The sequence below is a fragment of the Solanum stenotomum genome, chromosome 9 (assembly GCF_019186545.1).
Source record: "Solanum stenotomum isolate F172 chromosome 9, ASM1918654v1, whole genome shotgun sequence".
In the NCBI taxonomy this organism is placed as follows: Eukaryota; Viridiplantae; Streptophyta; class Magnoliopsida; order Solanales; family Solanaceae; genus Solanum; species Solanum stenotomum.
In genome coordinates, this window is record NC_064290.1 from 34,909,505 (window position 1) to 34,923,006 (window position 13,502).

The window sequence follows — 13,502 nt, forward strand, 5'->3', positions numbered from 1 at the left end:
TAAATGTGCCTATGTTAAAGTTGTGAAAAATTAAAGGCGTTACATTGATTTTTTTTTTTTCAGTTTTTATTAGTAATATTTAATTATTTATTTATAAGAGACTGTAAATGGTCATCATATACAATATTACAAATTTTTCTATAAAAGAAAGGTCATTCTATAATCTGAAATAATTGTATAAGTAGTTGATTTAATTTACAAAATTAAAATTTATATGTGTACGTATGAAAATTTTATATACTTTATTTTCTAAATTCATAAGATATCCTTAAGAAAATTTACTAATAACTTACATAATCGCGCGAAGTGCGAACAAGTTTACTAGTATTACAAAATTTCGGAGGAGTATAGATATGAGCATGTCCATATCAATCAAGTTTTTTAAGGAGGTTTGATTTTTTGTCCCGTATTCATTTTTTTGGATATTAATTTACAAGGTAGAGGTCTTAGTTAAACCTCATCTGATAAGGCAAGACGACTTTGAATTTAAAAAAAGAAACGAAGGTATTTTAAGGATTTGGCTCCTCTCCATTTCCCTTGTCTCCATTTTTTCCAAGTTCTAGCCTTGATTAATGACATATGGCATAGGTTAGATTTAATGGATAAAATTTAATTAATTAAAATATATTTCTAACTATGATTTAGATAATAAATATATTATTATATAATTAAAAATAGTCCTATTATTTCTCCCCTTTTCTCCTTATTCCCTCCAAGTCCGATTGTTTCTCTGCTAGCAATTCAGCCACTCATTTAGTTTTCTCTTTTAATTATTTTAATTGTTATTTGCATTGCGCAAAATTAATTTAATTAGATAACGTCATTTTATAGAAAAAAAGTTTATTTTTCAAAATATTTGATTATGATAAAATCTTGTTCATTGAAAAATATTTCTATATTTAAAAGAAGCAGATTGAGAACTAATGTTATTTAAATTAATGTATTTTAATGCAAATACCAATTCTAAAATTTTCATTTCTCAAATAAATGTAAACGGATCGGTGTTGCAAAATGACAGCAAAGAAATTTTTTGGAGGGAATAGGGAGAAAAAGAGAGGAACAATTGGAGTCGGAGGGAATAAGGAGAAATAGTAGGACTATTTTTAATTGATATAATAATATATTTATTATCTAAATCATGATTAGGAATATGGTTTAATTAATTAAATCTTAGTCATTAAATCTAACATATGCCATATGTCATTAATCACGGCTAGAATTTGGAGAAAATAAAGACAAGGGAAATGGAGACGAGCCAAATCCGTATTTTAATAACTTTTCAATTATAATTTTTTAAAAATATCTATTTAAATTTTAAATAAGGAAAGTAACGGCTGGAATCAATTATGAACCGTAGTTGACCAAAAGAATAACGTGAAGGGTATATAAATTGTGGTCATCCACGTACACCACGCTTGTCAGTTTTTTTCTTTGTAAAAAATAAATTCGCAAAGATTTTTCTGGATTTCTCAGTTTAAATAACAAATTCGATCTTGAAGATGAACCCAAACCCTAATCCTAACCCTAACCTTAAACCTCCATCAGATCATTCTCATTCTTCCGATTACGCTCCATACCCAAAGCTCGATCCAAACGACGTCGCTCCGGTATCTGAGACCTGGACTCCGGTTAATGTCGGATCGAATCCTCCATCTGCGCCTATATATGGCAGCGCTGCAACTACTATGCCTACTGAGTCTAATCCCTACGTTACTCCCGAGCCTGCTCAACCCCCTGCTTCTTTAGTGAAGAGTAAGTCCCTTCATTCCTCTTATTCATTTTGAGACGGAGACCAAAAGAGAGAATGTAATTTACCTTTTTAGTGTATGAGATCAAAGACTGAGAGCCCACATGTTTTGTCAAAGAAATCTATCTAGTACACTCAGATAACATGTACACTTGTGTCTATGCAAAATATACTTCTGCCACTAAACTAAACACTTGTCTAGCCTCTTGTTTCTTTTGCAAATGGAGCCTGTTTTGTGTACATCTATTACTTTGTCTGCTTATCGTTTATGTGTCTGAATTGTCATTTACAGATAAAATGGATTCTGTTAAGGATGTCCTTGGTAAGTGGGGAAAGAAGGCTGCAGAGGCAACAAAGAAGGCTGAGGATCTTGCTGGGAATATGTGGCAGCACTGTATGTCAAATTGCTTTTTGTTGCTATGTCATGTGCTATTTTACCATATATGAATTTGTTATTTTGCATAGACACTGCCATTTTATTTCTGTTTTTTTATACTAGTCAGGAGGATTCTGCATATCCCAATGTTAGTTGTTCAATTTTCTAATTGTATTATAATTGATTCAGTGAAAACAAGCCCCAGTTTGGCTGATGCCGCTATGGGAAGAATTGCTCAAGGAACAAAGGTCTTGGCAGAGGGTGGTTATGAGAAAGTTTTCAGACAAACATTTGAGACTGTCCCAGAGGAAAAACTTTTGAAGTCATATGCATGCTACTTATCTACTTCTGCTGGTCCGGTCATGGGAGTTCTGTACTTATCCACTGCCAAACTTGCATTTTGTAGTGATAATCCTCTTTCATACAAAGTTGGTGATCAGACAGAATATAGCTACTACAAGGTATGCCTCCCCTCTCCAAAAAAAGAAAAGAAAAACAGCTCGAGGGTGCAATGAAAAATCCTCAATTTCATCTTGTCTATAATGCTCCATTATGTCATGAACTGCAAGTTAAGCATTGCACTATCCTTTTTAATGGTGTTGGACAAAGTATGGTGTTACATATGGTTGATAAGATGAGAGTCTTGTATACTTCTGTTTTCTAGCCTAATCAAGCACATCTATGCAAGATTGCTCAAGTGCAATATCATCACTCAAATATTATTAAGAATCATCAAGGTCTACATGGTTGTGTTTCACTATTCTCATGCATGGGTGGTAATAGGGGTAGATCTAGGGGGTAGCGAGGGGGTTCACTTGAACCCGCTCGGCAAAAAATAATACTATGTATATATATAAGATATTTTTTGTAACCCTTTGGGGTGGCCCAGTGGTTTGGGCTTGGGACTTCCATGTTGGAGCTCTCAAGTTCGAAACCCCTTGCCAACAAAAGCAAGGGGTTTGCCTTTTGGGTCGAGCTCGTCGCACCAGGCTTGCCTAGTGCGGGTTACCTCTCCTATGTGGTTTGCGAGCTATTGCATAGGAGCGGGGGTTTTACCCTGTGCGCACCCACAGAATAGCGGCTGCGGGTTTCCTTTGTCATACAAAAAATAAGATATTTTTTGTAATGTATTTATATAGATTTTGAATCTCCTAAACATAAGATTAAAGATTGGCTTAGTAGTTAAGGGGGTTCAAAATTTACCTTGAGGTTCCTAGTTCAAATCCCAAGCACTATATTTTATTTTTTGAACCCCATTAATTAAAATCTTAGAAACGCCATTGCGTGGTAAAATGGTTATATGAAAGAAGACTGCATGCTCCCAAGCTTTGGTCTAGTGGTAAAATCGCAACACGTAATGACTTTGGTCTAGTGGTAAAAGCTTAATGCATAATGTATGGATTGATGCACAACACATGTTTGAACTCTGCTGAGACAAATACTTGGTATTCAAGTGGAGAAGGATAGAGGGGGTGGGGTGGACATACTACCACCTAGTGTGCACCATTGACCTTCTTGATTTCTCGATTTTCCCATAAAGAAGAAATATAAGATTACGCATCAAACTATATGTTGTTTTGACAACACATGGACTTTTTATGATCTACTTATTTGGGAAAGAATATTCTATGATACTTTTGACTAATAGGCAAGATATATTCAAATCTATGTGCACAAAACCTTTGAAATTTTCTTTTTTAGCTGCATAGTTCCGATTCTCATATATGGGTTGCTATAATCATTGAACAAACACCTGGATGTAATGGGTGGGTTCTCTGTGCACATAATTTATGATGTTAAGCTTCTAAAGGCTGAATAAATATATGACCCTTTAAACTTGCCCGAATTTTTGATTTAGGTACTAAAGTACAACTTATTAGAACACTTGAACTTTTAAATTGTCTTTATTAAACACGAGTTGCTAAGTCTTTGGAGAAGTTTAAAGGTGTGTAATTTACACAGAGCTTATGTGGAAATAAACAAGTAATACAATAACACGTGTCAAGAAAAACTAAAAGGAAAGACAGACAAACAAAATGATTGAGCGTTCTTTCTTTTATCCTATTTTTTTTTAATTTCATCTCTTGTTCTTTATTCCAAAACAATGACCCTTAAGAAAACAACATATATTCTTCAACTAGCTTTTTGAATCAACATATACATTGATTTCCACTTTTTCTCTTTTTCATTCAAAGATATTTCAACATGGAATTTTTTTTGATTTGGTTTCAGGTCTATTTCCATGTTTTGATCTTTCCATCTATTTGACCAATTTCTTGGGTAAAGTCCCCCAACACTATGGCTGGCAACGGGACCGGTAGCAGGACTACCGGAGCGGGACGAACCGGAACCAGGTACCATGGGGCGGAACCGTACCGGAACCGGTAGTTCTGGAAAAATGTAGGTGTATCCGTCCCGGACTGGTACCGTACCGGAACCGGAAACCGGGTCCCAACGGCTATATTTCAAAAAAAAAATTACTTATTAAAATTAAAAAATTGGGAGCATTAATCAAATAATATTAAAACTTTTATAATTTTAAAGTTAAAAATCTATACTTTTAAACTTTTAAAGTTTAAAATACAAACTTTCAAACTTTAAAAGTATAAAAGTTTAAATTTCACAGTTTAAAAGTTTGAAAATTTAAATTTCAAACTTTAAAGGTATAAAAGTTTAAATTTCCTTTAAAAGTTTAAAAATTTAAATTTTAAACTTTAAAAGTATAAAAATTTAGTTCACTTTAAAAGTTTTAAAATTTAAATTTTAAACTTTTAAAGTATAAATTTCAAATTTTCAAACTTTTAAAGTTTAAAAATTTAAATTTCAAACTTTAATACTCAAATTCCAAACCATTTGTAACGGTTTCCTAAATCATAAGCGACTTTAAGCATTTCAAATAAAGAATTCCATCTGGTACACACTGATTTTGGAATTTTTCTTGGTGGAAGATTAAATTCACGACAACGATTTTCTAAATCTCTACGTCTAGACTTAACTTAACATTTAAAAATAAACTGACATGCAATTTCAACTTTTATGCAACCATCATTATACATTGCTATACCATCTCTAACAATCAAATTATATATGTGTGCAACACACCTAATATGAAAACCATCAATATAAACAGGGCAAAGAGACGGTTTTAGTATTTCAACAGCAGATATATTAGTAGAAGCATTATCTAAGGTAACACTAATTATTTTATCACAAATTCCATAGTTTTGTAGAACATCTATAATTGTTTGAGCTATATAACTACCGATTTTATGCATTTCACAACATTTATAACCTAAAATTCTTTTTTGCATAATCCAATTTTCATCTATCCAATGTGCAGTAATAGTGAAATAATCATTACCATTTACACTACGACCCATATCAGAAGTAATAACTATTATAATAAAATAAACAATGAAGATATTGAAAATGTTGAGCTTGATAATTAAAGATAGCCTTCTTAATTGTATTTCTAGTAAAACCTTTAAAATGTGAATTATACATAATTTAAATATAATGAATAAAATCGGGATTTTCAACAAAACTAAATGGCAAACCTATAACAACAATCGTTTTAGTTAATTCTTCAAGATCTTTTTCTCTACTATATGACCGTTGTATACTAGAGCTAGAAACATTAGAAGGATTTAATTGTGTTTGGACCATATTAGATCCCCCTACTCCTACAGTTTCAGGAAGGGTGGTACCATTCTTTTTAGCTTCGGCTACAACTTTAGCATGTAAAAATTCATTTTTACAACATGACATTAAATGATTACTCAAATGTCCAATCCCACCCTGTTTTCCTATAATTTTATGATTCATTCTATGTTTACATTTATTACAAATATCTTGTGTTTTATCTTCATGTTGAGTCATAAATTGCCACACAACTGATTTTTTAGCACGTTCTACCTTAGGTCTAGGATGTACGGGGGGAACGAGAGCAGGACAACGAAAGGGAGCGGGACTAGGAGTGGGAGGGGGAGATGGACTGGGAGTGGGAGTAGTAGCCGTAACTGGCTCATTTTCATCATCATATTCATCAACATTATTATCAAAATTATCAATATAATCATTAACATTATCATGTTCATCATCTTTAGGTAATTCCTCATCAAAATTACCAAACCTTCTTTGTAAATGTTCATGATAAGGATCTAATCCACTATTACTATCAATATTAAAAACAGTTTCATTAACATGCGTATAATTATTCTTATTTATTTTTAATTGAGAAGTTTTTTTAGTTTTAGATTTTGAAGTACTACTGGTTTTTTTATTTTTCTTGGATTTTGAGGTCCATAAATTAGTCAACGAATCAACTATGGTTGTTTTACCCTTGTCAACATTGTTTTTACCGGAATCCATATTCAAATATAAAAGTGAGTAAATTATATATAATACGAAAATGTAATGCAAAGTTTTAAACAAATAAATAACTAAATAAGTAGAGACTAGAGACTAATTACTCACAAAATAAATAATTAAATGCAAACAAATAAATAACTAAATGAAAAGTGAGTTGGAACGTATGTACCAAACGTCTACTTAAAAAAGTAGACGTGTATGACCGAAAGCCGAAAATTGAAAGTTGAATTTTGAAGCTCCAAATCCAATTTCCAAAGACCAAGTTCGTAATTTTAACGAGAATAAGAGATTAGAGAGTAGTGAGACTTTTGAGAGTTGTTGAGAGAATAGAAGATAATATTTTTGTGAGTGAAAAGAATGAAAGATTTGGGGTATTTATAGGTAAAAAAAGGGATGAAAATGTAGTGTTTAGAAGGTTGGGGTATTAAAAAAAGCTTGGGGGGTAGGGGGTGTTTTGGGGAGTTATTGGGGTGAAAGAGCCGTTGGTGGGGCCCATAACCCATTGCCCAACGACCTTCCAACGGCTCTCAATGATTGTTTTTACAATTTTTTTTTTAAAAAAACAAACCGAACCGGATTGGACTGGGACGGACCGGGACCGGAACCGGCATATACCGGACCGGGACTAACCGGTAAATCCCAATTTCCGTCCCGTTACCCTTCCCTGACCCCCTAGACACCGGACCTAAATGGTGCAAGTCGAAACAAAATCGGACCGGTAACGGACCGGGACGGAACGGTACCGGAACCGGCACCTCCCGGTTCCGTTGCCAAAGTGTTGGGTATTTGAAAACGAATTGGTTAACCATAAAGAGTGTTGAAGTGTGTGACCATGTCATCTAAAAGTGGAAATTGTTAGAGAGAACACACTTTTACTTAAATGTCTTTCAACATATCACTGCACACGCGGCCTAATTCTTTTTTATGAGTCAAACATGTGAATTATTCTTTTGGTAATGATTGGCAGTGAGACTCAAAACTAGGACCTCTATCTCTTCTGTTATCATGTTGAAGTGTGATTATCTTATCTAAAAGGTTAAGCTATCAAAGAAAGAATACTTCTATTTATTTAATTATGTCATACAACAAAGACAAAGTTCTCTTGTAATTTTGCTTCTTGCTTTTCCAATTCATAAAGACTTAGCTAGCGTTTGGTCATAGATTCCCGAATATTTTTGGCAAATATTATTTAGGTGAAAATTTGGATGAAAGTTAACCATGTGTTTGACCATAATATTTGGTAAAACATATTTCATTTTTTTAAGAAATATGATTTATACCATAAGTTTTAAAAACTATCATTACTTCCACAACAAATCTATTGGATCTTCGCTGCAACAAATAACAAGTATTGTCCATGACACTGGAGCAATGTGGTAGTTCGGAGTGAGTGTAACAAGCATCATTTCATATATTGTGAAGTAGACGAAGCACACAACTTTGTTACCCTGAACTGATTGTTCACCATTTTTATCAACAACCATATCATCACTTTCATATTCATAGAATATTTCATCACTACCTGGGTGTTCACGGAAAAAATTATGTAATACAACGCAAACAACTATATAGAGGATGTTTTTGTAAAAGATTAAAGTTTGGTGTAGAATTTGAATTTTTAAAAGCTCCTAGATAATGAGATTTGGCCCAAATACTAGTTTTTTCTAGTATTTGAGAATTTGGGTTATTTGCCAAATAATGGCAAATTGTATGGACAAATACTATTTGCCAAATTTTACTTGGGAAATCTATGGCTAAACGGGTCCTTATAATTTCCTAGACCACTTCACTATTGGGTTTGGCGTCATTGTTTGAGTTGCGTGTGAAAAGAGGGTGTTGTTGTGTAGAAGGAGAAATGAAATCATTTGTTGGATCCGTCGAATGAGGTCTAATTTGAAGGTGTAGGTGGAGAAGTAAAGGTTTAACATCTCACCACTACCAAATCTAGCTAGCATGCAACATTTCTTAAACAATTTCAAAATCTGCATACCAGTGAAAGAGCATCCCACGAACATATTAACTAGGTAGTGGCATAGACTAACAATTGGAGTTTGATGTAGAGATTATGGTAGAAGATGAGTGAGATGATAAGATTGAGAAAAATGGAGCTTTTGGTTGTGAAAATGGAAGCGAATGAGTCTATGTTGATGGAGGTATGACCAAAGTAGAGAGAAGAAAGAAAAAAAATAAAATAGCTATGTTCTTTCTTTCTTCATTGACATTGTCCTTGGGCATTTCAATATAAAGAAAAAGATTGTTAGGCTCTTAGGAGAAGTATGGAACACGCAGTGCACCATGTTAGCCTTAGATGAGGGACTAAAGGTTTGTCTCACCGCCACCAAGTCTAGCTACCCTAACCACACTTGAACAATTTCAGAATCTGTGTACGAGTGAAAGAGCATTCGACCAACATATTAAGTATAGTCTAGCAATTGGAGTTTGACGTGAGAGATTATGGTAGAAGATGACTGAGATGATAGGTTTGAGAAAGATGGAGCTTTTGGTTGTGAAAATAGTGTCTATTATGATGGAGGTACACCCAAAGTGGAGAGAACAAAGAGCAAAACTAAAATATAAAGATAAAATAGTTGTGTTCTTTTTGATGACCAAAATAATTATGTTCCTTTTTTCTCTATTGACATGTGTCCTTGGACATTTCAATGTAAAGAAAACAAGGGTAGTTCATGTTCTCATGAAAAGTATGGAACACTTTGTGTGCCATGTCAATACTAGGTGTTCGAGTTGCGTGTGGAAAAAGGGTGTTGTTGTGTAAAGGGAGAAATGGGTGAAAATGGGATCGTTTGTTGGATCCGTCGAGTGAGGTCTAATTTGAAGGTGTAGGTGGAGGACTTGAGGGACAACATCTCACCACCACCAAATCTAGCTACCATGACAACACTTTTAAACAATTTCAAAATCTGCATACAGGTGAAAGAGCATTCGACCAATATATTAATTTGGTAGTTGCATAGACTAGCAATTGGAGTTTGACGTGAGAGATTATGGTAGAAGATGAGTGAGAGGATAGGTCTGAGAATGATGGAGTTTCTGGTTGTGAAAATAGCGTGTCTATGTTGATGGAGGGATACCCAAAGTAGAGAGGAGAAGAGCAAAACTAAAATATAAAAATAAAATAGAAATGTTGCTTTTGATAACCAAATTAGTTATTTCTTTTTTTCTCCATTGACACATGTCCTTGGACATTTCAATTTAAAGATAACAAGGGTAGTTCACGTTCTCATGAGAAGTGTGGAACACACGATGCGCCATGACAACACTGGGTGTTTGGGTTACATGTGCAAAAAGGGTGTTGTTGTGTAGAAGGAGAAATGGGTGAAAATGGGATCATTTACTGGGTCCCTTGAGTTAGATCTTATTTACAAGTGTAGGTGGAGGACTTAAGGGCTAACATCTCACCACCACCAAATCTAGTTACTGTGATAACATTCCTTTTCATAATCTGCATATCTGGCATTTCACCAACCGCCAACGTAATATCCGGGTAGTTGTATAGACTACGATTAGAGTTTGACGTCAGAGATTATGGTAGAAGATGATAGGATTGAAACAATGAGGATTTTTCTTGTGAAAATGGGTGCTGGTGCATCTATGTTGAAGGAGATACGACTTAAGTGGAGAGAATAAAGAGAACACGAAAATAAAGAAAGAAAAATTAGTTATGTTCTTTTTTTGTCCTTGGGCATTTCAACACAAAGTAAACAAGAGTACGTCATGCACTCATGAGAAGTATGGAACATGCCATGTCAGCGCTGGGTAATAGACACATTTTCTATTAACAATTAGTTGTTTAATAGGTACACCCCTTAGTTTTAGGTGTATTTATATAAATTTGGGGCAAGTTTAAGGGGTCGCATATGTATTCAACTGCCTCTAGGAGATCTTTTGTTAGCTTGTCTTAATAAGCCTGCAAATAACCAAGATCTTTTTATCTATTGCAGGTGGTTCTCCCAGTAGACCAACTTAAAGCTGTTAATCCATCAATTAGCAAGATCAATCCAGCTGAGAAGTACATCCAGGTCATCTCAGTTGACAATCATGAGTTTTGGTTTATGGGTTTTGTTAACTATGATAATGCTGTCAAAAGCTTGCAAGGTGCTCTGTTGGGTGATCATTCATAGCTGGTGCGTCAAGTTCTTGATCATTTCAGATGAGGTCTATGGCAGTGGTGCTTGCTTTTAATGTAGATAAGATTCTGTAAAATATGGCAAATCAGGGGTCGGTTATTGTTGTGCCTACATGCTTTTGTTTGTCTATTGGTTTGGTATCTTGTGTATTACACCCTCTATTTCCTGGATGATTATTATTAGCATCTTTTAGTATTTCTAATTTTGTATTGGTGGATTCAATTGCTATTTATACTAAATCATTCAGAGAATACACTAGTGGATTTGGTATACATAATGCATTGTATATCATCATGAAATTGAATAAAGTTATTCTTTGTAATAAGATATTCGGTTGTTTATGTATCTGCTGGAAATGCAATGTAGTTACCGAATTGTATGAATTAACTAACTGTTCATCTCTTTTACCTTGGTTGAGTAATTTTGAGGTACTGTTCAGCCTTCAATTCTCAGAAATGATATTTTAACTTGAAGGGTTAAATTTGCAAATCCTGTAGTCTGAATCAAGTATCTGCATGTAAAAATTAAAAATGTTCTTTCTTTTGCCCTTTGGCGGTGGGATTAAAGACATTTGAAAGTTTCAAATAAATCTGACAGAACCCCAATCAACCTTCAAAGCAATCTTAACAGCATGTTCATAGGAGCTACTCTTAATTCACTACTCTTTTATCTAAATCATGTTACATTCAAGTATCAACTAGTGTTTTTGTTACTCTTAAAACATAATAATACAAGGCATGACTTTGAAATTTCCTTAACATCTTACATGAAGAACGTAGAGAACAAGTCAATAGGTTAAACTATGTCTATTGAGACCTGCCCACTTCAAGATAGAAAGAAGCTTGAATCTATGATATACCTTGGTGTTTAGCTCACTAGTCTTTTTGAACAACCATTAGTTTGAATTTAATTGTGACTCTAGTTTAAATGTTCAACACCAGGGGCGGCTCAACGTAATTGAAGGCCTAAAGTGAATTTTCATTTGAAGGCCAAAAATCTAAACCAATTTCATGTGTTTATTTAAAATTTATGTTTCTTACACTTTTCAAATGCAAATTATTACTTAGTATTGTTTTCAATTATTATTTCAGATATGATTTTATCAATTCAACATTGCAATTATTTATTTCACTAAGACAATCATTATATGAATTATAACATAATATAAGTAATAAGTTGACAATTTTAAATAAAGATAAGAGTTAGAACATAATGGGGTCAAAGATAATAAAGTAATATAATTTTTTAAAATACTTTTTATTATAAATAATTATTTTTTATAATAAAAAAATTAACACATACTTTATTCTTGGTAAAATTTGAGGCCTCCTAAAATTGGAGGCCTAAGGCATATGCCTTAATTATCAAAGCATAGAGCCGGTACGGCACCCATGTTTAATTTGCCTTCACCTTCTATTAAGTTCAATACAATTTTTTTGTTTGTTTTGTTTTTGTATGCAATAAAATAACAACAAACAACATATTCACTCAAATTTCACAAGTGCTATTTTCTTTAATGGTATGCATCTGATACAATGAGATGATCAAAATTCGGACCCTTTCACCGCCCACTTCAAATCGAGAACAGTTCATAATGGAGGTTGGTCTTTGATATTTTATCCCCATAAGAGAAGTCAAGATAATATCTCAAAATAGTTACTCAACTAAGGATTTTTATTTTAGAAAGTCATTCAAATAAGAGTCCTTATCTTAGAAAGTCACTCAACTATAAATATTTCACTTACAAAGTTACCCAATTAATTTTATTGAAATACCTTTTTTTTTGTTTTAAGTTAAATATTTAAGGAACAAAAAATATCTGTTTAAATCATCTTATTGATTCAACCCACTAAGATTATATGAGTGAAATATATATTTACCACTAAAATCATAAAGTCATTTTATGATTTTGTAATTTATATATTATATTGTCATGTCAAAACTAATATTGGCATAATATTCTAATATGTTTCCAGTTTACTAGTTATAGTAATGAAATAAATTAACGCCAAACTAATGGAGTGAACAAAATAAAATCATAAAGTTGTATTTGTTTTTATAACTTAGGCCTCATTTGTTTTCATTAAGATTCAGACCTTTGAATCTGAATACACGTCTGAACATTAAGATTTGCATTAACAGCTAGGTGTTTAGATCTAAATACACATCTGAATATTAAGATGCGGTCTCCAAATCTGAACACTGAATGATTATTGTTTGTTTTCAATATCTGAATGTGCATATGAAATCAAACATTATACTAATAAAATATTATAAAAAATTCAGTTCAACAAAAAATATTACTTTTTGATTAAAAAAATATCACAATCATCAATCATAACATAAAAAAAATCACGAACAAAAAGTATTTCATAGGCACAATATAATATCAAAAGTTCAATAACTTTGATAAATACTAGTTGAAAAATAATAAATAAGGTATCACATTATCAATGCCTAACATATATTTTGGCTAATTAGAAAAACTAAAGAATTCTTATCTTTTTTCCGATAACCCTAATCAAATTCTCTAACTTGTGAACCTCTAACGTCATTCATGCTTTTTTGTAGTGGACACTTTCACAAAATATACTAACACATGTATTGTATAATAACTCTTCCCATCCAAGTCCATCTAATTTTTCCATATATTCTTCAAATGTAGGTGCACTATTTTTTTAATCAATAACTCCATAGCAGTAATCATCTTCTCATCAATTTACAATTCAGACGAATAAGATTTTTTTCTTTCCCAAAACTTTTTTTTCCTGCTGAAACTAAAGATTGGGATGGATAATTATTAAGAGCTCCATTAGTTTTGTCACCAACTAGTTCAACAACAATAATATATTAGTGTTATCTC

At 32.8% G+C, this 13,502-nt stretch overlaps 1 protein-coding gene across 1 annotated transcript; it reads left to right on the forward strand.

Annotated features, from left to right (window-relative positions):
• The first annotated feature begins 1,397 nt into the window (after window positions 1-1,397).
• Window positions 1,398-10,956, forward strand: LOC125876625 (GEM-like protein 1). The gene is made up of 4 exons (XM_049557845.1): window positions 1,398-1,752; window positions 2,040-2,141; window positions 2,313-2,584; window positions 10,454-10,956. Exons 1-4 carry the CDS (start codon window positions 1,500-1,502, stop codon window positions 10,631-10,633), a joined length of 807 nt encoding a protein of 268 aa, XP_049413802.1. The 5' UTR covers window positions 1,398-1,499; the 3' UTR covers window positions 10,634-10,956.
• The last annotated feature ends 2,546 nt before the right edge of the window (window positions 10,957-13,502 follow it).

Coding starts and splice junctions, on each gene's coding strand:
- LOC125876625 (XM_049557845.1), top strand. CDS start 1,500: ATGAACCCAAACCCTAATCCTAACCCTAACCTTAAACCTCCATCAGAT. Junction 1,753..2,039: donor CCCTGCTTCTTTAGTGAAGA/GTAAGTCCCTTC, acceptor TGTCATTTACAG/ATAAAATGGATTCTGTTAAG. Junction 2,585..10,453: donor CAGAATATAGCTACTACAAG/GTATGCCTCCCC, acceptor TATCTATTGCAG/GTGGTTCTCCCAGTAGACCA.